The sequence below is a fragment of the Sylvia atricapilla genome, chromosome 6 (genome assembly GCF_009819655.1).
Source record: "Sylvia atricapilla isolate bSylAtr1 chromosome 6, bSylAtr1.pri, whole genome shotgun sequence".
NCBI classification, from domain to species: Eukaryota; Metazoa; Chordata; class Aves; order Passeriformes; family Sylviidae; genus Sylvia; species Sylvia atricapilla.
Window position 1 is genome coordinate 39021844 of NC_089145.1, and position 24581 is coordinate 39046424.

A 24581-nucleotide genomic window follows, 5' to 3' on the forward strand; every position below is an offset into this window, starting at 1 on the left:
TAAACCCTTCCGCATGGCTGGATCAGCAGCACCTATTGTTTAAGAATACAAATTTCAGATACAGTGTTTGTCATCCCAGAGGGAAGGGGACCAGGGTGGGCACTGTGCTGGACTGGCACACCTGTGCTGTGTGAGCCCACGTCCACTGATGTCCTGGCTGAGTGGACTTTCACATGAAAGAATGTTCCTGTACCCCAAATCCTGGTTGTTCCCTGCAGTTACATCCATGAGCCAGCAGTGTGCTGGATGTTCCAAACCTGCCCAGACCCGCCGGTGCCAGGGAAGCTGCCGGGCACGGCGCTTCTGGAGGAATTGTCCCACGGGGCCACCCGGGTTGGTGACACCAAACCTGTCGAGCCAGCCCTGATGACTGTGCCCTGCTCCAGCCCGGCAGCTTTCCCTGTTGCCGAAGGCTGTGGCGACTGGGAGTCCCGCCGGAGCCAGGAGTGTCAGGTGTCACCTCCCGCACAGCCCGGTGCCCTTGGCATCGCGCCCCGGCTTGGAAAAGATGAGTCAAGGGCTTGTGGCCATGGCCTGGTGCAGGCACGGCAGCATTGCAGCACTGCATGCACAGCTCAGCTCAGCAAGCAGGGCAGGCATGGCTAGGTGGAGAGACACTCCCACGCTGCTGGCAGCCACTCTGTGCCAGTGGCAGGAGCTGCTGGACTTCTGACACTTATTTAATCCCAAAAAAGGGGACTGTGGGCCCAATGGACCTGTCAGACTTTGATATCTCTTTCTGCTGGAGACCCTCAGGAAAGGGTAAGCAAAGCAGGGATGTTGCTAGTTCTGCTCTCAGCTGTGCTGTGGGACCTGTCCTCACTGCCACTGTCCCCATGTCACACCTCAAGCAGATGCTCTGGAGTAAAACTGCACTTTGCCACCATCACTGTCACACAGCCTGACCAAATCTGCAGTCCTTGTGCAGGGCTGGCACTGCTGGATGCCACAGGAACAGGCACAAGTCTGAGGAGGAGCAACTGGGAGAGCTGGGGGGAGCTCAGCCTGGAGAAAAGGAGGTTCAGGGGGGACCTCACTCTACAGCGCCCTGACAGGAGGGGACAGCCAGGTGGGGGTTCATCTCTTCTCCAGGTAACAAACAAGGACAAGAGAAAACAGCTTCAAGTTATGCCAGGGGAAGTTTAGATTGGATATTGAAATTCTTTCTCCAAAAAGTTACCGAACATTGGAACAGGCTGCTCGGGGCAGTGGTGGAGTCACCATCCCTCAAGGTATCTAAAAGCCATGTAGATATTGCATTTGGGGACATGGTTAATGGTGAGATTGGCAATGCTGGGGGAATGGCTAGATTTAATGATCTTAGAGATCTTTTCAATCTAAATGCTTCTGTGATTCCAAACAATTCTGTCATCCTATGATTCTCAGCTCCCATAAAAGCTGGTCATTTCATCAGCCTGTGCTTTGGGTGGAAACACTCTGAGCTTTGCTTCTGGAGGAGATAGGAGAGGCCAAGAGGACACAAAGGTGATGGATGAGGGAGGGAGGGGATGAGCCCCATCTCCACTCCATCTTCTGCAGCAAATCCTGCAGACATCTTTCCCTGAGCTCTCTCCCTGACATTGTTCAGGGTCCTCCAACAGATGCATGTGAAAAGGAGAGTTCTCCGTTTGAATCTGGAGTGCTGTGACTTGAAACCTCTGAGCATTTGGTGTCATTTTTAGCCCTAAACCAGTCTTGATGAGAGTGTGCGGTTAAGCCAGGGAGAAATCCCGTGGTGCCCGGAGCCTCAGCAAAGGCTGAGCAAAGTGCCATCTGCTGGCACTTCCCAACTTCAGCATTTTAGAGCTGTCACGTACAAAATCAATTCCGCTTCTTGTTTTCCTCTGCGGTCTCTACCGTGGTCTGAAAAGTTCTCATGCTAAATTTTCTATGTCAGTTTCCCCCAGATAAAGGTGGTTGAGGAGGGCTAATTTTAATTTTCTCCGTTGTAATTCGAGTCAAATAGCCAAAGGTCACAGCCTGTGGCTCCTCTGTGACTTTTGGTAATGCCCAGCCTTCAGGTTGATGCACAGTGTTTGCATGTGGGGGGCATAAAAAATGCACATGTGTGTAAGATAAACTAACTCAAAACAGCTTCATGGGTCACCTGAACTCACTTCCATGGCTTTGGAAATTACCACAGAATGCCCCACTCCACTACAGCATCTCCAGCTTGCCCCAGTCCCAGGATCTGTGCTGGGAGCCTGTTTGTACCCAGCTTTCCTTACACCTTGTATGTATTCTCTTGTCACACTGCAAAGAACTTGAAATTAAGCTGGAGTTTCCAGTTCTCAGAGCAATTCTGTGAAGGGAAGTAATTGAAATTGCCAGTTTTCCATTACTTTCTTAACTGGCCCATATTCCAGTATTTGCTCATGTGCTCTCAGCTCAGAGGTGGCTCTGTAGGACGGAGAGGACTCCTTGGGATTGGGCAACAGCAAGCAGAGCTGCTCTAAAACCAAGATTATCCTGAACACCACCACAGCCAGTCTGGAGGACACAGCTTTGTTCCTGCTGCCTAACCTCTGTCTTTGGCCTGTCAGGACACTGCTGTAAGCTGGGCTGGGACAGTGCCCTTGTGGCTTTACCTGGGCTTTGGGTGCTGAGGGGGACCAGCAGCTTTTCCATCTGCTTGAATTTGTGCCTGTGTGCTTTGACATGGCTTTACATTGCCAGGCTCTGTGCAGAGCATCCCCTGGGCACAAGCAAAAGTACAGAAGTCCCAGTTTTGTGCTTTACCCGGTTCCTGATCATTGCCCAAAACCCTTTTTGCTATGAAATCAGTGAGAAGCACTCAGGCAAGACCTAGTTCCTATGGCAAATCTTTCCAATTTAATAGCAGGAAGCGATCACCATTTGAGTTACATTTTCTCTAAAGACTCCACAATTCAGATGCTGTATTCAGAACTTGACTTGACCTCAGGGATGCTATATTACCAAATGTTCTGTAAAATGCACCAGACTGAGCACAGAAGCCACAGGCACAGATCAGGCACAAGTGCTGCAGCACATTAGATTCCACTGGAAAAAAATAAGTGACCTGGTTACTCAGAGCATTTTTTTATCCCTGATGTTGGGATTAGTTCAGAGTATGTTGCTAAATCAGGTAAGCAAATTACATTTATGGGACAAGGGAGTTCGTAAGGGAATTGCTGGGAGGGTGAGATGAATTTCAGAGAAATTTATTTTGCTGTTTTTGTCCACACCTACCCTGAGGGTAGATGAGCCTGGGGGGGGGGGGGGGTGGGGTGTGTTAATTTGTAGGGTCCATCCAGAGGGGTTTTGAAGCACCAGCATCCTCCCATCTGCCCTCTGATGGAGTGGGGTGGGCTGGACTAGCCTGGTATTTTCCATAATCTCACATAGGAGCCAGCCTGGTGTCCATGTGCAGCCCCAACATAGGGACAATTTTCACCTGCTCTGAGTGTGAATCCCTCAGTGAATCCCTCTGGCCAAGCCCCCAAGCACTACCCAAAGTGTTTAAGCCTCTGCATCAGAGCTGCTGGCAGAAGCACGAGGAGATATCCCTGCTGCCTTCAAGCTCTGGCCCCTGGGAGGAACATGAATGTTCCTTCAGATGTGGACGGCTGATCAGCACTATTTCCACTCCCAATCTCCACCCCAGGAAATGAGGAATATCATTTTCCTAAGTGATTTCCCCGAAGTCATCACGGCTGAATCTTTCTGCTTTTCTTTAGGGTGGCAAGAAGAAAAGGTGTCCCCATGTCTGAGGGGAAAGCAAATGTGTGGAGCACTGTGGTTTGCAAACACCTTTAACTCTTCAGTGTGCACAATGAAAGACCCCTGAGGAAAAGCATAATGCTATGGCCTAAACAAAGCTTTCAAAAAACGTTGTTACCTTCACGATCACCTTTCAATGTTCCCTTAGCTTCTGAACTGACTATGCAAGAGATAAAATTAAAAATAAAAGTGAGAAGAATGGACGTATAAATTGAAGGATGACAAGTACTTGGAAATTGCTCCCCAGTTGGTTTTGTGTGCTTCTGGCAGTGCTTGCCTTTGTGAGCTGAACCTGGAGGAGCTCAGTGCCAGCAGGCCAAGAAATAACGCAAATAACATGCAGTTCCTCTCAGGGTGAATTTATTTCCTCTGCTGAATCACAGCTACTCGTCTCTTATGATCACCCCAGGAGCCTGTGGGCACATTGGCGTGCTCTGCCACTCAGTACAAACAGCCCCAGCAAACAGCCCCCCTTGTTAAATTTCCTTCTGTCACAGCCTCCTGGGGTCCTCTTGGCTGAGATCACCCCTAACTCCCCAGACAGGATTAGTGCAGGCCTTGGTGCTGTGCCCTGGGGTTTCTGCCACTTTCACTTTGATTTCCCCTGTGACTCATCCATTTCATGCCACTGAGAGGATTCACAGTCTGTCTCTCTCCACGTCACTTTTCCTCCTGCTTCTTGCAGTGGTGATTTCCTAGGGAAAAAATACCTAGAAATGCTGAGCAGTTGCAAAGCACTTTGGCTGTGGTGATACCTCCGGACTCAGGCAGTGGCCTGCCAGCAGCATGGCACTGAAAACCCATCCCTCCTCTGGAGCTGGGAACAGCAGGAGGGCTGGCTGTGCTATAGGAGGAGGGCAATCCTTGTCCTCCCACATTCAGCCCCAGTGAAGCCACTGGGACTCACCCCACATGGCAACTCATGGCTTGCAGCAGCAAACCAGTTGAGCATGAGGTCCCGCAAGACTGGATCTTACTGTGGGTTATTCCTCCTGGAGGACTCAGGACCTTTTCTTTCTAGCACTTACTTTGTGGCTCTGTAATCTGCTCTGCAAGCAGATCTACATGTGCATCCATTTATTATTAATAATCGGAGTCATCATGTGAAAATACAAAAGCATCCAGAGTGCAGAGGCAGCTGTGCTGCTTGAACAGAGCACCCTGCCAGCACTAGGACTGATCTCACCAGCCCTCCAGATGGCAGGTCTGCAGCTCTGGCCTGCATGCACAAAATGCCACTTTTCTGAGGTGCTTTCCAAATTATTAGTTTCAGCCAGTACAACAAAATTCCCAAAGAACAGCATGTGTTGAATCTTCCAAACTAGGTTTTGGTGAGGTGCTCTTTGGGCATCAGTCACAACCCCTACCCTGAGTGCTCATATTTGGGAAGCAGCAGCAGCTCTGAGGGCAGTGGTTGATTTCATTAACAGAAGGAGGATTTTCTCAGGATCGCCACCGGGACAGCTGTGCCGGCTGCTTGGATCTCTGCTGGCATCTGCTGGATACAGGAATCAACACCAGTGCTGAGAGGCAGCAATAGGATATTTCGTACTCCTGAGCTCTCCCAGTTCTGGTGATTGACGGCAACTATTACAGCCCATCTGGCTGTCACTTATAAATACTGCTAATTGGACTGCTAATTGTTCACAGTTCATAAGTTATGCACGCAGCATTTGCTTTGAACGGAGGCTTCATCCACAGATTGGGAAGGGAGTGGAAAATAACTACTTGAATGAATCTGATGATTAAATCAGCAGGAAAACAACCCCTGCATGCAGTTGGAGCAGTGTGTTCTGAAATGCTTGTCATTCATCAAGACTTAATGTTTTCCTTCTAAGATATAATGCATTAGGTCAGTCAGTGGCATGCCATCATTGCCAAATAGTAAGGTACTCTTAAACTGAGGGTTTAAGTATGCTGGAAAGTCAACAAGAGACTAAAGAGCCTGAAGACTCATTTTTAATTTGCCTTTGACTGAGTTGTCAAACTTTGACTCCAGTTGTACTGGAGTACTCAGGGCTGAACTGGCCTTCAAATCACTTGAACTCCTCTTTGTCTTATGCTGAATATCCTGCACAGAATAATCCACATGACTTTTGGTGTGGTAAAATATGTCCCATATTTTTGAGCAAATAAGATTTGTGCAATTTGCTTTGTCCAGGCTCATCTCAAGGGAGGAAAAAGAAAAGAGGCTGGAGGGTTGGAGCCTCAGAGCCAGTTTTGTAGTGTCCAAAATATCAGTGCTTTCCTGCCTTCTGAGTTTTCCAGCCCAAAGAAAGTGGATCTCTAAGTGGGGTGACACCAGCATGGGGAACTAGGAGATGTCCCATAGTGGCTTGGCTAGGAGTCACCTGCTGCAATGTCTTCTCCAAGAACAAGCAGCTGCAACCACAGACAGAGTTTTCAGAGCTAGAGTAGAACGGTGGCTTAATCCATTGCTTTCTTTCTCCCAGATGAACACATGGAGCATTGTGAGGTGCAGGGGCAGACCTTCTCACCCACTCTGTGGTGCTCCGTGAGAGGCAGCAGCCTTCAGCAGAGCGGGGACACAGCAGCATTTCAAGCACTGTTTTGGCAGGCAGCCTGCAGCCTTTGGTGTGGTTTGTGTGTGTCTCTCGCTGCTGTTTTGTGGTTTATTTAAGACCATTTGGTTGTATTTTTAAAAACATACTTTTAAAAATGTGGGTGTAGAGACCTGCGTACCTGACTTGTTCAAGAGTGCTGTGATATGAGAAGTGGCTGAGGGACAGTTCAGCCAGGAGAAAAGGAGGTTTGGGAGGGATCCCTCTACAATTACCTGAAGGGAGGTTGAAGCCAGGTGGGCTCGGTCTCTTCTCAAGTAACAGGACCAGATGAAAATGCCTCAAGTCTCACCAGAAGAGGTTTAAATTGGATATTAGGGAAAATATCTTCACAGAAAATGCTGCCAAACACTGGAAAAGGCTGCCCAGGGAAGTGGTAAAGTCACAGTCCCTGGAGGCATTTAAAGGACACGTAGATGTGGCATTTAGGGACATAGGCTAGTGGTAGATTTGGCAGTACTGGGACTTGATGACCCAAGAGGCCTTTTTCAACTGAAATGATTCTATGATTCTGTGATTATGAGAAGCACAGGCCAGGCACAGCTTTAAAACACAAGCTGGCTCTCTACTGGAGCTGCAGCAGGTCCATGTCAAAAAGGATCAGGTCAAGAATCTCCCCTTGCTACAGCCCAAGTTAGCTTTTCACAGAAATGTGCCAATTTGTGATGCCTCCAAGACCTCACAGCCAGCTGCCCTTGTTCAATTCCTCACATGCAAGACTAACATGCACCAGCCTGAGCTTGTTAAAAATATGTTTAAACCTGTGTTACAGCAGCTTCACTACCCCTTTCCTACAAAGCTGTGTTACTTCCACTCCCAGTGCAGCTCCCTCAGTCCTGATACCCCCAGTTCTTCCCTTGTCATAACTGACTGCCAAAGAGATGCTCCCCTGACCTGTGGTACACTGGCCAGGACACCAAATCAATAGAAAAGGAAACCAGTATGAAAAAGAGGGAATCAGTGGTTGTTCAGTGTCTGACTCAGCTGGAGTGATGGGGACAGAAGCAACAGGGAAGGTGACCAGAGCCAATTATCAATTACCCCTCACCAATCTCCTTGTTACCACCTGCAGCTACCCAGGTAAGAGTTAAATCCAATCTCATCATTCAAACCACCCCTTTTTTCCATTTACACTTAGCCACCAATTGCTGTGGAAGGGCAGGTGTGCCAGGAGTTCCTGTTCTGCCCTTCCAACAAGCCAGCAGTGTTCACTCACTGCCAAACAGCTCCTGGGAAGAGCTGTGGGCTTTCTGCACAGCCTCTTTCTGAAACTGCAAGAAAACACTGCTCAACCTGCAAAATCCAGTAGCTGCAGGGCAAATTAGCAGTGCTGAGTAGTCAAGGGTCAGATCTTTTCCTCGTGGGCTTCAGGAGCATCAGAGAAGAAAGTTACAGTAATGCTTACAGCATAGAAACCAGCTGCATTAAAATTTCACAAACATTTAGGTCTCTCTGCTATCATTCACCTGGCAATTTTTTACAGGAGTTCCCTTCCCAAGGCTGGCCTGAGAATGATGCCAGGCTGAGACACTTTCATTTCCAGCATAAAAGAAAATTTATTTCTTGTCTCCCTTACAAAATAATGATACTGTGTTCACTAATGCCACAAACAGCTGAAAAATCAGGTAAAACTGAAACACTGTATTTTTAAAGCCTGTACAAGGAAAAATATTGTCTCACACATAACTCTGGCAAAGACAAAGGTCAAATCTTAATTTCTGATTCAAAATACTAATTTAAGGCTTTGGGCCCTTGAACAAAAGGATTACACTGATAAATTCATTTGAATTTATGCTGTGCAATCACACTTCCGTGGTGGTATTTTTCTTTTGTTTTTTCAACAGCAAACATCTGGTTTTTAAATATCGTATTCCAATGGATTGCTGCCATCAATACAACAATAACTGTTCTGTGCACATACACATTTTCACATGCTGCAGAGCACACAGGGAGCACGTGGTATTGCTTTACCTCTCCTTTCAGACACTTCTCTCACATAGCTCCTCTAATTATGGTAAAACCCTTGGAGATGTGAGACACTTTGGATGAGCTCAAACAGAAAACACACATCTTGTGTGCACCACAGTTTACACCCACACCCTTTTAAGTCTGTCTGAGGAACTCATGTTTCTCATATTCATGGTATTTTAAGTAGATCATACCTGCAAAGAAAGAGAAAAGGCTGCTGAAATTCTGACATCTGAGGCATGACCTTCCTTTCCTTCCCTCCCAGTATCATACCTCTTCACTTTCATAATTACTTTTTTGTTATGCTTCAGAGTTTAAATAAAAAAAAAATATAAATAGATCACTTTTCCAGCCTGTCCTACAGTCTGTGACTTTATGACTGTTGGCACTTCCACATATAACGGGTAAAAGCAACATTTTCCTGCCATAATGAGGTTTTCACAGTGTGGTGTTTTCAGAGTGGCTTCCAGCTGCCGGTGCTCAGCTTTCAATTGCTTTTTTGGCACTTAACAAACAGCTCACACAGACATTCAGTCAGCTTTGGTGTGTCAGCCTCTGGGCTTCACAGTGGCACTTCCTGCAGGTCTGGAGCAAACACTGTCCTGTTCCTGCAGCTGAGCTCTTGCCTTGGCTGGGCTCGGTGGCTGTCACTGATGCATCAGGCCTGCTGAAAAGGAATGGGGATTTCCCTTCCCTGTGCAGCTCTTGCTGCTGGCAGACTGGGCCGCCAAAGCAGAGCTCACACAGCGGAGAAGAAACACGGTCCCATCACAGTTTCCCGGTAATCTGGCTACAAAGGGCTCCAGGAGTTGCTTCAGGGAGACAGCCCCGGGGAGAGATGCCTCCATCCCAGCCTCCATCCCTTCAGAGGCTGGTGTCGATGGCGCCAGCTTTGGCCTTCAGGGTGGCCTCGGAGATGGTGTCCGGCTGCCCATCCCGACAGAAGAGCACGGCCGGAGTCTTGCAGGCCCACATGGCCACCTCTCCGCCGCTGGCCGGGCTGGAGGAGGACAGGGCGCTGCCCGGGGCGCCGCTGTGCCGATTGATGTAGCGTTCCCGGACACGCTCCGCCCGGCTCCGGGGCCCCGGCTGGCGGCCCGGCACCGACAGGTAGGCCACCACGTTGTTCCTAGTCCTGTAGCCGCCCTCCCGGCTGCGCCGCAGCAGCACCGAGATGTTGGGGTTTCGGGCGGCGTAGATGAGGGGGTTGATGGCGCCGTTGGCCCAGGCCATCCCGCTGGCCACGGCGTCCATGGTGGGCGAGAAGGGCAGGCGGCCCGCGGCGGCGGCCAGCCCCAGGATGCAGTAGGGCCCCCAGCAGCAGATGATGGAGACGATCATGATGAGCACGGTGGTGGCCGTGCGCATCTCCCCGTAGGCCCGCAGCAGGTGCCCGTAGGTGGTGAGCGGCCGCACGCGGCTCTCGGCCAGCCGCACCGCCCGGCAGATGTTGAAGTGGCAGAAGCACATGACGGCGAAGGGCAGGAGGTAGCAGAGCACGATGAGGGCGGCGCCGTAGGGCGGCCCGAGCCGCGAAGAGCCCCAGGGCAGCACGTAGACGCAGCGGTAGGCGCCGGGACGGGCTTCGCGACGCCCCTCGCCCGCCAGCCCGTACCAGGGCCCGGCCAGCGCCAGGGCGGCCAGCCAGACCGCGGCCAGCAGCTGCGCGGCGCGGCGCCGGCCCATCTTGTGCCGGGGCTGGCGGACGATGGCACAGTAGCGGTCGAACGAGAGCAGGGCCATGGTGAGCGTGGCGGCGATGCCCAGCCCGGCGTGGAGCGCGGCGCTGGCCAGGCACAGGCGCTGCCCGAAGAGCCAAGCGCCGGGCGGGCGGCTGAGCAGGCTGAGGAAGGCCAGCGGCAGGCAGAGCAGGGCGCCCAGCAGCTCCGACAGCGACAGCGACAGCACGAAGGCGTTGGTGACCGTGCGGAGCTGCCGGTGCCGGGCGATCACCAGCACCACCGCCCCGTTGCCCAGCGCCGAGAGGGCGAAGATGAGCAGCAGCGCGGCCGCTTGCGAGGCCAGCGCCGCCGCCGACCACCCCGCCGCGCCCACGGCCGCCGCCGCCCCGCCGCTCTCGTTGCCGCCGCCGCCGCGGGAGAGGTTTCCCGGCACGGCCGCCGCCGGCTCCATGCGCAGCCTCATGGCCCGGCCCCGCCGCGGCTGCGGAGCCCCGGCCCCCCGGCTGCTGACGTCTCTCGGCCGCCGTTGCCCGGGGAACCGGCCCGGCCCGGCTGGACCGCGGAGCGGAGCCCTTACCGACGAGCAGTGCGGCCGGGGGACCACGCCACACACCGGCGTCATCCCCATCCCGATGGGTTCCCACAGATGTGCTCCCCTGGCAGCCCCTCTCCCCATCACGAAGGAGCAGCTACCCCCAGACTCAGGTGGAGGCCGGGACCACCGCCCCGGCTGGGGCTTGAAGGACCATCTGTTGTAGGACTGAGGGATCAGGACCCTCACATGAGCAGCAGGACGCTTTCCCCCCACTCTCTTCCATGCTATAGCTGCCTGCTCCTACCTGAAAATTTTCTTGGGGATGTGGGTAGAGCATAGGTAATGAAGGATGCATCCCAATTAACGCCTGAAGAACCTCCTGTGCTGGGCTTTGTGACTTGCTGTCCCAGCTCCTTCCCAGGAGCCAGGCGGGGGGGGGGGGGCTGATCAGGAGGGAGATGCCCAGATGAAAATACATGGAAGAGTATGCCCCTGCAAGCACAGATGTGTGTCACTTCTTCTCCTGGACCAGAGGCTGTATGGGGCTCAGAAGTGGCTTACAGGAAAGCTGGGAGCAAGAGCCCCAGACACTACCCTAAAAACTTCTATTGGCAACACAGCAGTTTCATAAATCAGGGGATTTTTATTTCCTCCTGCTACAAAGTTATTTTCAAGCTGACAGAAATCCCTCCCAGGCTTTTCTGTGCCAACCTCATCTAAGTTCACCAGTATGACTTTCTCCCTTCTGCTGCATGAGCTTCTGTGAGATAATAGTTCTCATTTTCATGTCTCATTTTAACAAGTGCCAGTTCCTTCCATGAGTGTCTTCATATAACAAGCACCATTTTGTCCAGAGACAGAGTGGAAGTGACAGGCCACCAGAGGTCAGAAGCTCTGCTCCTGCCACTGCAAATGCTTGGGTTTTCCCTGGAGGGACTCTGGCAAATCTAGCACTGACTGCACTCTGTGCACAAGCTGCCCCTGGACTGGGACAGAATCAGTAAATAATTAGCAGTCAAAGGTCATAATGGCTCAGACCTTCAAACACAGCTGCTCCTGTTAAAAAGTTAACCACAGGGTATTTGCAGCCAGTGGTCCAAGAGAAGCAAGAGAGGAAGGCTCAGGGAAGCAGCACAGCATGGACACTTAACAAGAATATAGGAAATTCTGATCAAATGCCTGCATCCAGCCCTAGGATGGGACAAATGAGTGAGGAAGGGGTTGTCTGGACAGGCTGAGCAGGGGAGCTGGGGCATGAGACAGAGCAGCACAGCTGGCTGAGCAGGAGACAACAAGAGCAAGTAATTCAAACCCAGAGTCATGACATACTCAGCAGAATCCAGCAGATGAGCTCAGGGAGGAGCTCATAAAACAAGGAATATGACAGTGTTTTCAGCTGGTATTTAATAGAAATCTAACTTTGAAATTTATAATTTGCAGACACAGAGAAGGCACATAAATTAGAAGGCAGCTCTCCAAGATCAGCTTCATTTTCTGTGAATTATTGGGAAGAAAAAGAAGAAAAATACTACAGCTTCTTGTATATGCTAATCACAGTGCACCCAATATGCTAATCACAACGGGGCAACAAGCCTGTTATCCTGAAATGTGACAAATGCTGTCAAGGTTCTTCCTGTTGCAACATGTGGAGAAGCAAAACTGAAATTCATGAGCAGAAGCGCAGCACCATCAGTGAGACTTTGCCACCACTCGTGCCTTGGGTCACTTGAAGAAGAAGCCGTGTTTCAGTGGGTCTTCCTCTTCAACAGTGAAGGTGGCTGTGCCAGTGTAGAAGGCTTCTCCTGAGACTTCCACAATGACAGCATTGTAGTTCCCAAACTTGGCTTCCTGCAGAGGGATTAGGATGAGGATAGAGGCAACAGAAGGTTCTCCACTCTCCCAACCCCACACAAATCCAGTGTTACCTGAAAGACACCCCTCCCCAAGTGCTCTGCCCTGCCCTGGTACATCCCAAATTATGCTGCAGCCATGCAACATAAGGTCCTAAAATCCTTGAAGTGCCAGGTTTGTGGGAGAGCAAGACCCCCAGGCACCTCCCTCCTTCCCCACACCCTTCCCCAGGCACAGAAAGGCTTTTCTGCTTTCCCACTAAGCACATTTCCAGCAGCCCTTGACACGGGGAAAGTCTCAAGCCACTTGCCTTCACTGCCTTCCCAGTGAACAAGGAGCCCGTGGTGCTGCTCCGGAAAGTTCTGGTCTGGTCCAGCTGGATGAGTCCCTTGTGGTACTGCAAGGCAATGCGGGCTGTCACCCCCGAACCTGTCGGACTTCGGTCAACCTACAGCAGAAGGGATGAACCAGCTCTAGATTTTGGGGTTTAATACAAAATAAGATTGCTCCACTCAGTTCTCTCTGCCACCTTTACATTGCACTCGGGGGAAAACCTTCCAACCCAGGGTTTTGTAGTAAATCCAGATATATCACAGCTGAGAAGGAAAAAAAGAAGCAGGTTTGGGATACTTCTGGACTGTGATTGGCTTTGGCACAGTTAGGGATGGATGATGTAATAAATACTGAGGCTATTCAGGAGCACTTGAAATCTTCCCAGCATCATCTCAAAAGGATTGAGAGGGGCTAAGACCACCTGCCCCATTCTCACACCTCAAGGCAAGACTGGTTCTCCTTACACTGAGAGGGCTCCTGGCCAGCCTGGTTTTTAAAATCTCCAAAAACACAGTGTTGGCCAGCTTCTGAGGTAACCTGTCCCAGTGTTCCATACTCCTCTCTGCTGGGAAGTCCAACCAAAACTTCCCCTGCCATTTATGCACTGCAGACAAGAACAGAATTTTAACACCCCATTTCTCTCTTGTTGTGAATCCCCAGCAGATGTTCCCTGGATTAGGACTTTAGGGACATGTACTATGCTGGGATCCTATCTCAACCCCTGAACTCCTGGAAGATTCCAATCAACAGGTTTTAGGTATAAACCTTTTAAAAATGCACACCCATCTAAGGTGTGCAGAAGTATTTCAACTCTTAGGAGCAAAACCAGAACATGTGCATCAACACTGCTCTCCAGAGACATGACAACAGCACAAGCAAGCACTGCCTAAACTAAGAATCAGAACAGTCTCTCTTCTTTGCAGTGGATCTAAGGGACAATGGGACAATTGTGGTGCCTCTTGTGCCTGAGAAGAGCCTGCTTCTGTACCTGTTCATCTGCAAACACACAGATGTTGGTGGTGGGCTCCTCACTAAAGGCATCTTTCCCATCTGTCAGTATGGTGCCATAGAGGAAAGCCAGGTCTTCACTCTCAGGGTGATGAAGCTTGAACTGGGAACAGCACAGAGAGGGTCACAGATACACACAACAGCTGCAATGTGTGCAGTGCAGCTTCTGTGAGAGACCAAAGGAGACACAGTCACATTGCTGCATTTCCACCTCTGCTTCACAGGTAACAGAGACAGAGAGAAGCAGGAAGGCTCCTTCTTACATTCTTGTAAGAACTGAAATTCAACATGGGGCTGGGAGGATGGAACTCTCCCTCCAACCTGAGCATCTCAGTCTGGTGCAGTCACACCACAGGGAACGTGCTGGGATCCCACAGTGCTCATCCATACCTGTTTCTTCACGGCTTCTGTCACTGCACTCGCTGCACTGACAAGGTCTCTGGTCCTTGAAGAGCACACATCAAGGCCCAGCTGCTCGGCACTGAGGAAGGCATAGAAAGTGCCACCATAGCCAATGTCAACCACCACCTTCCCATGGCCGGGGACATCAATGGCCAAGTCTGAGTAGAGAAAGGGGAAGAAGGTGAGGAGGCAAAACTGTGCTGAGACACAGGCTTGCATGCAGAGTGAATGGTAACTTGAGTACTCCTGTGGCACCTTACAGCATGACCTTGATGACATCTGAACGACAGTGGAACCAAGGAGATAATCTGCATTGGCCCCTCAGCCAGGCCACCAGCCCCCAAGGCCTGCACGGCCACCCCCAACCTCCCCACAAAACCCACCGGTGGCGGCAGCGAAGGCGGGCACGCTGTGGAAGCGCACGGGGTTGCCGCTGCGGTGGCCGTCCCAGGGCACGAAGGCGGTGACGGGCCCGCAGGGGCAGCGCAGGCGGACGGCGGTCTCGGGGCGGGTGGGCGCCGGCACCAGCCCGTAGTCGAGGGCGAAGCGGCCGAGGGCCATCACGGCGTGGCCGCACATGGCGCTGTAGCCGGCGCAGTGCAGGAACAGCACCGCCAGGTGCGCGCCCTCCGCGGCCGCCCCGCCGCGCACCACCACGGCCCCGTACATGCCGGCGTGGCCGCGCGGCTCGTGCATCAGCGCCCGCCGCACGTGGTCCTGCCTGGCTGCCATCTCCCGCCGCAGCGACAGCAGCGACAGCCCCGCCGCCGCCGCCTGCTCCGCCGCCTCCAGCCGCGGGATGATGCGCAGGGGCTCGCCGCCCGTGTGCATCTCCACCGTCTGCAGCACCGAGCCCGAGGGCGAGTGCGGCGGCAGCGCCCGTCCCGCTCCGTCACCGCCACCGTCGCCGTGCGCCGCCATGACGCCCGCGCCGCCGGGGCGACACCGCGGGGGCGCGCCCGCGCCACGGGCCCCCAGAGACCACGCCCACAAACGACAGGCCACGCCCCGTTCGGGCTTCCCCACCCTGCGGCCACGCCCACGTGGCACCACCCAATTAAAATCACGCTCAACCACGCCCACGGAAGGAACCACGCCCCGCCGCAGGGCCCGCCCCTCGGCCCCGCCTCTTGCGTGTTCCCGCGCCCGCATTCCCGGGTGGAGCCGACCCGCGGCGGAAGCGGAAGTGCCGCGGCGGAAGTACCGGAGCCGCGGTTGCTGGGTTACCGCGATGTTCCGCGCCGGTAGGACAGGCCGGGATGGGGCACCGGGACGGGGCTGAGAATGAGGGTGGGGGTGTGGATGGGGTTGAGTGTGTTGTCACCGGCTGGAGCGGTCCGGGACTGGCGTTCGCTGCCTTTCCCGGTAACGCGGCCCGCGCTCTCCCCACAGCTGTGGACATCCAGCCCGCGTGCCTCGGGCTGTACTGCGGCAGGACCGTGCTGTCGGTGAACGGCTCCGTGGAGACCTACGGGGACTGCGGGGTGAGTGCGAAGCTGGGCCCGGTGCGGGGTGGCTCAGGCGGGTCCCGCCGGGAGCAGCGGCCTGGCCCCAGCCCAGCCCCCGCGGGTCGGGATGACGGGGGCTGCGGGGGGCGAGAACAGCGCCCTGACCGAACAGGAGCTGCACCCTGACAACGCTTCCCGAAGGAGCTGCTGGAGGCTCGGTGCTGAGCCCGAGCTGACTGGAGGGGCTGGAAGAGCTGGAACGGAACGGGATGATGAGGAGAGCTATGCTGAAATAAGTCGCTGTGCACGCCCATTTTATTGAAGTGCTAAAGGAGAGCGAGATCCAGGAAAGGTGGGATGAGATGGAAGCAAGAAACTGGGGGACAGTGGTTGCGAGCAGCCTGGTGAGGGAGCTGAGATGAAAGGGAGTGGTGTGACAGCAGGAGAGGAAAATGGAGGCTTGCATAAAGGCTTTTAATCATGCCTCACCCCTGTTTATATGAAAAAAGAAAATCCAGAGAGAGCAAGTGTGGGTTGAGAAATTACTGGGGTTATTGTTTCATCTCTTTAAAAATCTGGTCTATGTCTTGCCCCGTGCTGCTGTTTTTCCATTTTCTGCAGTGATTTGCTGTTGGCAGTGGGGTTCTAAATACAACCTCTGCTTTCTGTAGGTGTGTCCTAGAGGCCAAAGAACCGATGACAACAAAATCTGCCGGGAGTGTGTGGGCTCTCCAGACCGCTATGACTGGCTGTACCTCGGCTTCATGGCCATGTTGCCCCTGGTTTTACACTGGTTCTTCATTGAGTGGTATTCTGGGAAGAAGAGGTTTGTGTACCCTTTCTCTAGATGAGTTGTTTAAAGTTGGAAATCTTTTGTCCAATCTGAGATACTAAACTGAACTGTCCAGCAGTTCTTAGAGTCCTAGACTGTTTTGGACTGGGGGAAACCTTAAAGATCATCCAGTTCCAATTCTCTCTCTTGAGCAGGGACACCTTCCAGTAGACCAGGTTGCTCAGAGCCCCATCCATCCTTGTTGTTGATTGAGCTGATATGGTTGCACAGAAGTTTAGAGCAGCTGTAAGAGGGTTTATTTAAAAACGTGAGTGTCCTGCAGGGCACCCTTTCCAGTCACTGTCCTAAGGGCATGGTCTGTACCTCTTTAGTGTGGCTGTGCACAGTCCACCTGGCAGTTTGAGCTGGATTTGGTTTCCCACCAGACAGAAGCAGCAGGTTGTATCATCCCCTCTTTCCTGGGTCAGTGACAGCAGGGTTGCACAAGTGCGGTGAGAGGATAAGTTTGAGTTTTCTCTTTAGGAGTATGTATTCTGGGTTTGGGTCTTGATAGCAGAGCTGTTGTGGCCTTTACATCAGAGAAGTTCTGTAAAAAAGAGGTTTAAATCCACAGCTGCATGTGGCCATTAGGTGTTAGACTGGAGTTTTTTAAGAAGTGATGGTTCTGGAGTCTACTGAACTTTCCCTGTCCATGGCAGGGGGTTGGAACTGGATAGTCTTTAAAGTCTCTTCTAACCCAAATCATTCTGCGATTCTGTGAAAAGATAGGAGGGAATGTTTAATATGTGAATATTTACCGTCTTCAATGAGGACTTGCAGCTTTGGAAATTCTGCTTATATCACTTGTTGCAATGTCACCCCTTCTGAGATGTGTGGTGTGTTACCCTCGCTGCTCTTTTCTTTTACACACTAAATCATCTGAGACGGAGTGATTTTAACTCTGCAGAAGGCTCTGCCCTGCCCAGGCTTCCTCTTTCCAATGGGTATCAGGATTTGCCAGGAACTGGTGATGCCTTGGGAAGGCTGAGACTGGAACAGAGACTGGACAGAGCTGGAGAATAAAGTAGATATTTATTGAAGGGCTTTTAAGGGTACTCCTTGGGCAGTACAATCACCTGACCAGGGCTACACCCAAGATGGACTAAGAATGGTCACAAAATGGCTGACTGGTCACAAGGTCTCATACTTTTATAAGCTTAATTGTCCAATTACAGCTTAAGGTTGTGAGGTCCCATCCTTCTTGTTCTTCCTTTCAGTCCACTGCTGCTTATACTTTTGGGCGTGAAAAAGTATAAACAAGTTGTCCTTGGTCTTCATCAGGAAAAGGATTTGTTTTGTCTACCTACCCTGTGAAGAGACCTGACTGACACTTAATAGGAGGCTCAGAACTACACCCCTAGGCAGCACAGAACCTGAAAATCACAAAACCTAAAACTTAAGGCATCATTTCCCCCCTTTAGAAGTTTGACAAGGCTGACCCTTGCTGCCTCCCTGGCAGTGGCAGTGACAGTGTGTGTGTGTTGTCCCACAGCTCCAGCGCGCTGCTGCAGCACCTGACGGCGCTGTTGGAGTGTGGCGTGGCCGCCGTGGTGACACTGCTGCTCAGCGACCCCGCGGGCTCCCTGCACATCCGCTCCTGCAGGGTGAAGAAGCTCTCAGACTGGTACACCATGCTCTACAATCCCAGCCCCGACTACATCACCACGGTGCACTGCACCCACGAGGCCGTGTACCCCCTGTGAGTGTGAAGGGTTTGTGTTCCTGCCTCCCCCTGCCCTTTGGGTTTCTGTTTGGTCCCTGTCTCTCCTCGAAGCTGCCAAAGGTCTTCATGTAGAGCTGGGATCAGTGGCAATCAATCCCCTGAATCTTTCATGCATTGAGTTGTTTTACATGGGTTTAGCAACACTTAATGACTTCCTGAGTTATTAAAGAAAGTGGCATAGCTCAGGCTAACACACAGTTTAGTTGGAAAAGATCTCTGGGGTCATTGAATCCAACCTATGACCCAACACCACCATGGCACTGAGTGCCAATTCCAGTCTTTCCTTAAAACATATCTAGGGATGGTTGACTCCATCAAGTCCCTAGACACCCCATTCCAGTGTCTGATCACCCTTTTTGTGAAGAAATCCCTCCTGATGTCCAACTTGAACCTCCCCATGTGCAGCTTGAGACTATGTCCTCTTATCCTGTCACTATGTAGCTTAAAACTTTTTTTTCTTCCTTTTGTTTGCCTTTCCTTGGAAAGAAACATCTTAACTGTTTCCCCCAAGGAAAAGCGATACCATCATTTTGTGTTTTCACCTTTTGCCTATAAAGTCTTTAGAGTTTACTGACTAACCCCAAATTCCTTAATTGTGACCTGAATCTCCATGAGAAAATGCACATTTTAAAGAATTTTTTGTTTTGTTTTTTTTTTTTTTTTTTTCCTCTAGGTACACCATTGTGTTTATCTATTATGCTTTCTGTCTCGTGCTGATGATGCTGCTTCGGCCTCTCCTGGTTAAGAAGATTGCTTGTGGTTTGGGAAGGTCTGACCGATTTAAAAGCATTTATGCAGCCCTCTACTTCTTCCCCATCCTCACCGTGCTGCAGGCCGTGGGAGGAGGCCTTCTCTGTGAGTTCTCTCCTAAAAAACACTCCTAAACACACCTGTAAATGCACACTGAGAAAGGACTTAAGGGAGAAATGGAAGGGACACTTTTTGCTTTGGGAATAAGGATATTGTTTAGGGTTGTTTTGAGGAGTTTCTCCTGAAAAGGTTGCTCATTAGGAGCTCTGTCCTTGCCAGGCTCCTGACCAACACTGCTTTGCCTCAGCCATTGCTGCTAAAGATTGTCCCTTTCCCCCCGAAAAAATGAATAGAGGGGGTGTGAGAGGAATGTACTTCTGAGTGATCTAGTTCCATTTTTTGCTAAGGCAGAGTTTGTCTGATTTTAGAGATGGATTTCAGTGTAAGTTTGGGGAGATTGGCTATTTTTGGTTTAGCTTCCAGCATTCTTGTCACATTTGGAGAGGTGCCACAAAATCTCCACTCAGCCTGACTACTTTCCTCATTATGTGCCTTTTTCAATTCGTGCTGGAAGTGTTGAATAATTCCACCAAGAAACAGCAGGAAACCTCAGGGGGAACAGCTTAAGAGGTTGTGGTTGGCTGACCGTCAGTGCTGTGCATGTGTGGTGCCATGCTAAGGGGCAGCTGGAGCAGCTCAGTTTGCTTCACATGTGTGGAAAAGCTCCGCTGAAGGATAAGCCGTGCTACTTCTTGCCTTGTAACATGTTACATGTTTGCCTTTAGATTATGCCTTCCCATACATCATCCTGGTGCTCTCTTTGGTTACACTGGCTGTGTACATGTCTGCTTCTGAAGTGGAGGTGGGTAAATGTGTTTCCTGTGTTAAAACTCAAGAGTAAAAAAGACTTGAGGGAGCAGAGACCATTTTGTCTCTTGCCTTTTCTCAGTGGCGTATTTTACATTTAAGCCTCTTCCTTTATCCCTTCCTCTCTTGGCTGGAGGAATCTCATGTGAGAATTCCCTCTGATGGTGTGCTGAGAAACTGGATGTGTGCTGGAAGGGCTCAAACCCAGGAGGCTTCACATGATTTTCGTGCTCTACCTGTCACACCTCTTAAATTTCAGGTGCGGAATGCTAACAGGATGTTGTGTTTGTTTTACAAGTTTTTCAAGGATCTGCTTGTGAGGAAGAAAAGGCTTGTTGTCCTCTTCAGCCACTGGTTACTCCATGCCTATGGAATCATCTCCATTTCCAAACTGGATAAGCTTGAGCAGGACCTGCCTTTGCTTGCCTTGGTGCCTGCCCCTGCTCTCTTCTACTTGCTGACAGCAAAGTACACAGAGCCCTCACGCATCCTCTCTGAAACTGGGAATGGACATTGAAAGGAGCCTGTGCCAACAACTCTGTCCCAGTGGTCTGGATGGAGCGATTTTAGTGCTTGTCACACTTTGGAAACTTCTGTTTTCAAAAAGAAGCTGTTTCTGTGCCAGACTTCTGGTGAAGCACCTCTGGGTGAGACTGTATAATATTAAAAAGCTGCACTTTGTATTCTTTCTAAGTATCTGGTATAGATCAAAAGCAATGTCTTTTTATCTGTTTATCACTGTGAATCTGTATAAAAAGCTTGTGACACATCCTAATACAATGGTTTGCTTGTGTATTGTTCATTTCCTAACACAGTATTTGAATAAAACAATAGAGCCTGGTTTTCAATAGACTTTAATACAAAAAAAAAAAAAAAAAAAAAAAAAAAAAAGAAAAAAAAAAGTAGAGCTTGAATATACCAGAGAACTTGATTTTTTCATCACATACTCTAGCTTCCATCCCCCATCAGTGGAAACAGACTGTCTTCTTCCTAACAGCAAAAGATAAAACATGTGCATGGTTCCTCATGATGTTTGAGACTGACTGCTGGAGAAGAAATGCACTATAAAATTCTTTATAATGTATAGTTTATGCTCTGTGTGCTTCAAATATAGAGACTTTGCTGGAGGGCATTAAATAGGTCAGATTAAAAATTTTCTTTTCTTAGGAGTTGGCTTGGTATTGGTGACCAAAACCTGATGCTGCCGAGGGTCTAGAGGAAGATGCAGAGCAGTGCTGAAGGGTCAAAAATAAAACCAAGAGTAAGAAGATCCTCTCAAATAACATGGCTCATTGGCTGTAACAGTGCATATTTCTGTATGACTGTGATGATAATGCTTTTTTCATTCTATCATCTGCCATCGCTGCTAAGGACTGTTTGCCACCAGCTCAGAGGCTTTGAAAGGTGTCACCTCAGCCAAGCTGCCTCGAGCAGAGAAGGTTTATTTTTGTTACATGTGATAAACCCTCATAGCTTTATGTGATTTTTTTATTCTAATGTGAAATGTCACTTGACAGGTTCACTGCACCTAAAAATTGTGTGCAAACAAACTCACTCTTGCATGCAGAAGCGAGGTTTTATTTAGGGATTAAGGGAGTAACTGATCTTCTTAAGTACTGTCTGTACTCCTGTGTACAATGTGTAATGTGCAGACACAGTGATCTAGAGGAGAGTTCTAAAAGTATGGGATTATAAAATTCGTGTTAAAATACCACATCTAAGGACTTTACTCCTTCATGTGTATTTCTGTGTGGACTATGTGGATTGAGTTGAAATGTGCTAGATGTTGTTTTTAAAAAGAAAAGTAACAAGTCTGAGGTAAAGGGTGCATATTTTTCTAGTCTGGAAAACAGTGTGTTGGTTTGGAAGGCAGAATGAGGGATTCTATTAAAAGCAAATCTTACAGGAAGTCAGTGTACCCCAGGGACCTTGCCTGGCACCCCAACCACCGACCTTTCTGCTGGACTCCAGTGCTTTAGCCTTTAGCAAAACCTGCAATGTGAAATACAAATTAATGAAGTCTTTTATCATCTTCTCTCAGTAGCATTACAAAATTATATACACACACTCACACGCATATATATATATATACATACACACACACAGACACACATATATATATGTAATGGCAGCCACTGAAACAACAGTACAAATTGCTCACATGGAAATTCTAAACTATTAAAATTATTTAACAATGCAGTCCTGCAGTGATTACCACCCAACCACAAGCTGCAGGAGTTGGGGTTTATTAGTTTTATTTATCCTTTGTGCAAAAGCAAGCACTCAGTTCTGGGAAGATCACTGATGCTCAGACTATTTTACAGCCCACTCACTGCTATTAGCACAGCTCTTCAGGAAATGGATGTTAAGGATGATTAAGGAATTCCTAAAAGCATTTCTGGTTCTTCCTATAAATGATCTCAATCTGCAGCAGGAGGGTTTGGACATGCTGCTTGTGCTTTACAGATTCAGAGAATCACAGAACAGTTTGGATTGTAAGGGACTAAAAAACTATCCAGTTCCAAGCCCTTGCCATGAGCAGGGACACCTTCCACTCTCCCAGGGCTCCAAGCCGTGTCCTGCATGGCCTGGAACACTGCCAGGAATGGGGCACCCACATCTTCTGTGGGCAAACCTGTGCCAGGACCTCACCACCCTCACAGGGAAGAATTTAAACTTCAATCCAATCTAAACCTCTTCTCTTTAAGCTTGAAGTCATTCCTCCTTGTTCCATCACTACAGTGCCTGCTGAAACCAGCTAAGAATGAATATATTGTGGGATTCAGAAGGAAAAAAAGAAGTGTGTGAAAATAAAAAAGTTTAGTGTATTTTACAGTGATCACCCATTCAGGATTCTTTGACAACCAGAGTATCCAGTCCTTCCAGCTTGTATTGTAGCCTGCTGATATTTTTCCTCTCATTGCTGAATTTTTTTGTTAGAGTTGGCTCTGTATTCAGTATTTCCCATTCACTTTCCAGAAGTTCGTGTAGTGACACGGAGCACAATTTTTTTTTTCTTAAAATGAAAAAAAACCCTCACAAAATGTTAAGAAACTTGTTTTGCTCGCCTTATTTTCCCACAGCATGACTGGCCACCAGACCTGTAGCTCTGCAGGAACTTTTTCAAGTACCCAATCTTGCATAAAAAAACCCCAAAGGTTGATTTCTGACATGATAACTGGTGAAAAAACTTACTGAACAGTTTATTTGAATTTTTGTTAAAAATTAAAGCCACACCGAACTGGAAAATATTACAAGGCTGATGAACTAAATAAGAACAGCAAGGACATTATGAGGTACAGATTTAAGAAAAGCTTGAGCATCGTATCAACAAAAGGAATAATATCAGGAAAAAATTGTTTATATAGCCAAGATTTTATGCATTGCTGGAAAACACAGATTTAATAATTTGCCTCATATGACTTCAAAGATGGTAGTGCCTTATTTGCAAAATGCAATTTTGTTTTTCACATGGTAAGTCAAATAGATTTATGAAAACCAGTAAACCAGAAAATTTAAGTTCATCTTTTGAATAAAGATCTCTTTGGACCATCCCTTCAGAAGATTTACAACAGAGTTAAAAGTTAAAATGGGGTACATTGCTGTGCCAAAAAAACCAAACCAAACCAAAACAAAACAAAACAAAACAAAACAAAACAAAACAAAACATAAAACAACAACACTGAAAGATGTTCTTAAAAATGTTATCTTAAAAAGAAAAAAAAACCTCTTTTTTTTTGTTTATTTTGAAGTAGTTATTAACATGTTACCATGAAGCACTGTCAGGTCATTCAGGCTTTTGCCTATTGCTGGCTTGAGTTGACTGCAAAAATATCTTCTTTTATTATTGCTCTGTGAAAAAAAAATATTTACAACTGAATATTGCCATAGTTTTCTAAATATCCTCCAAAGAGTTTCACTGTTTCTGGAGAGATCAAGAAGAATAAAATGAGTTTTAGCTCATGGAAATACAAAGGTTAATGTATTCCTCTGACATTAAAAAGACAGGTTTTCTTTCAACAGCATCATCCATTTCACCCCGTTGAACAAATTTTAGGGTTTACCAAAATCAACACAAGCCATTTGTGTTTGTTTTTATTCACCAAATAAAATGGGTGAGAGCAGCCAGTGCAGCACAGGTCATGCTCAAGCAGGGAAACTCTCCCTCCTCTGCTCCCACAAAATTGTGTTGACTCAATAACGTTGGATCAGCTCTACCACTACCCAACTAAATTTCATCTTGAGGGAAGCCTTTGTTTCCAGACAGATATGATCAGACAAAGCTGATAGCCAAGGGCCTGGATGATGTGCAGAATAATTTCAAAGCATAAATCCCACATGTCACAGGCCTGCTCCACACCTCACCTGCATCCCAGCCCCTTCACTGTGCCAGGGAAGCCTTTTCCTACAATCCCTGACTGAATGCACCAGACAGAGGACATTGATTATGCCTCAGGCAGGTGCCTTGCCCTTGGATACTCCTCTTTGTTTCCTTCCCAATTTCGTCTCTCTTTTCTGCCAAGCAGAGGAACTGTTTTTTCAGACAGTGCAAAGACTGCACATCAGACTTACACTGTTATGAATAAAAGCTGGGTCTATCAGTAACTGATTGGCTTAACTGATCTCCCTTCATTTTTTAAAATTTTTGTTTCTCTCTTTTGTTTCTCTCTTTTGTTTCTCTCTGGGTTTCTTCCAGGGTTAGCCTGCTTAGATTTAATTCTTCTTCTTTTTACAGTAGAAGAAAGAATACTGAAAGTAATCTCAAAAGCTCATCTTAGTGCATCTCTGCTGTACAGCAGAATTAATTAGACCTAAGTACCCCTGACAGATGTTTGATTTGTCCTTAAAAACCCTGGTGG

General features: G+C 49.1%; 3 protein-coding genes across 4 annotated transcripts; 1 reads left to right on the forward strand and 2 right to left on the reverse strand.

Moving 5' to 3' along the window:
* Positions 1-8619: 8619 nt before the first annotated feature.
* On the reverse strand, positions 8620-10436 carry GPR135 (G protein-coupled receptor 135). The gene has a single exon (XM_066322286.1). It carries the CDS (start codon positions 10434-10436, stop codon positions 9156-9158), a length of 1281 nt encoding a protein of 426 aa, XP_066178383.1. The 3' UTR covers positions 8620-9155.
* A 1458-nt stretch (positions 10437-11894) lies between these two features.
* On the reverse strand, positions 11895-15048 carry L3HYPDH (trans-L-3-hydroxyproline dehydratase). Of its 2 annotated transcripts, none has more exons than XM_066321602.1 (5): positions 14486-15048; positions 14091-14260; positions 13681-13803; positions 12670-12807; positions 11895-12356 (listed from the first exon to the last, which is right to left on the reverse strand). In XM_066321602.1, the coding sequence occupies exons 1-5, from the start codon at positions 15021-15023 to the stop codon at positions 12231-12233; spliced, it is 1095 nt and encodes a 364-aa protein (XP_066177699.1). In that variant the 5' UTR covers positions 15024-15048; the 3' UTR covers positions 11895-12230. The 2 variants fall into 2 exon arrangements, with proteins under 2 accessions (XP_066177699.1, XP_066177698.1); XM_066321601.1 differs by having other exon boundaries at positions 11895-12352; positions 12666-12807.
* Positions 15049-15278: 230 nt separating this feature from the next.
* On the forward strand, positions 15279-20563 carry JKAMP (JNK1/MAPK8 associated membrane protein). Its single transcript, XM_066321603.1, has 7 exons — positions 15279-15346; positions 15495-15586; positions 16222-16376; positions 17875-18081; positions 18779-18960; positions 19641-19717; positions 20021-20563. The coding sequence occupies exons 1-7, from the start codon at positions 15334-15336 to the stop codon at positions 20237-20239; spliced, it is 945 nt and encodes a 314-aa protein (XP_066177700.1). The 5' UTR covers positions 15279-15333; the 3' UTR covers positions 20240-20563.
* The last annotated feature ends 4018 nt before the right edge of the window (positions 20564-24581 follow it).

Coding starts and splice junctions, on each gene's coding strand:
- GPR135 (XM_066322286.1), bottom strand. CDS start 10,436: ATGAGGCTGCGCATGGAGCCGGCGGCGGCCGTGCCGGGAAACCTCTCC.
- JKAMP (XM_066321603.1), top strand. Junction 16,377..17,874: donor TGGTATTCTGGGAAGAAGAG/GTTTGTGTACCC, acceptor GTTGTCCCACAG/CTCCAGCGCGCTGCTGCAGC. Junction 18,961..19,640: donor CGTGGGAGGAGGCCTTCTCT/GTGAGTTCTCTC, acceptor GTTTGCCTTTAG/ATTATGCCTTCCCATACATC.
- L3HYPDH (XM_066321602.1), bottom strand. CDS start 15,023: ATGGCGGCGCACGGCGACGGTGGCGGTGACGGAGCGGGACGGGCGCTG. Junction 14,261..14,485: donor CGCCTTCGCTGCCGCCACCG/GTGGGTTTTGTG, acceptor TTCTCTACTCAG/ACTTGGCCATTGATGTCCCC. Junction 12,357..12,669: donor TCACTGGGAAGGCAGTGAAG/GCAAGTGGCTTG, acceptor ATCCCTCTGCAG/GAAGCCAAGTTTGGGAACTA.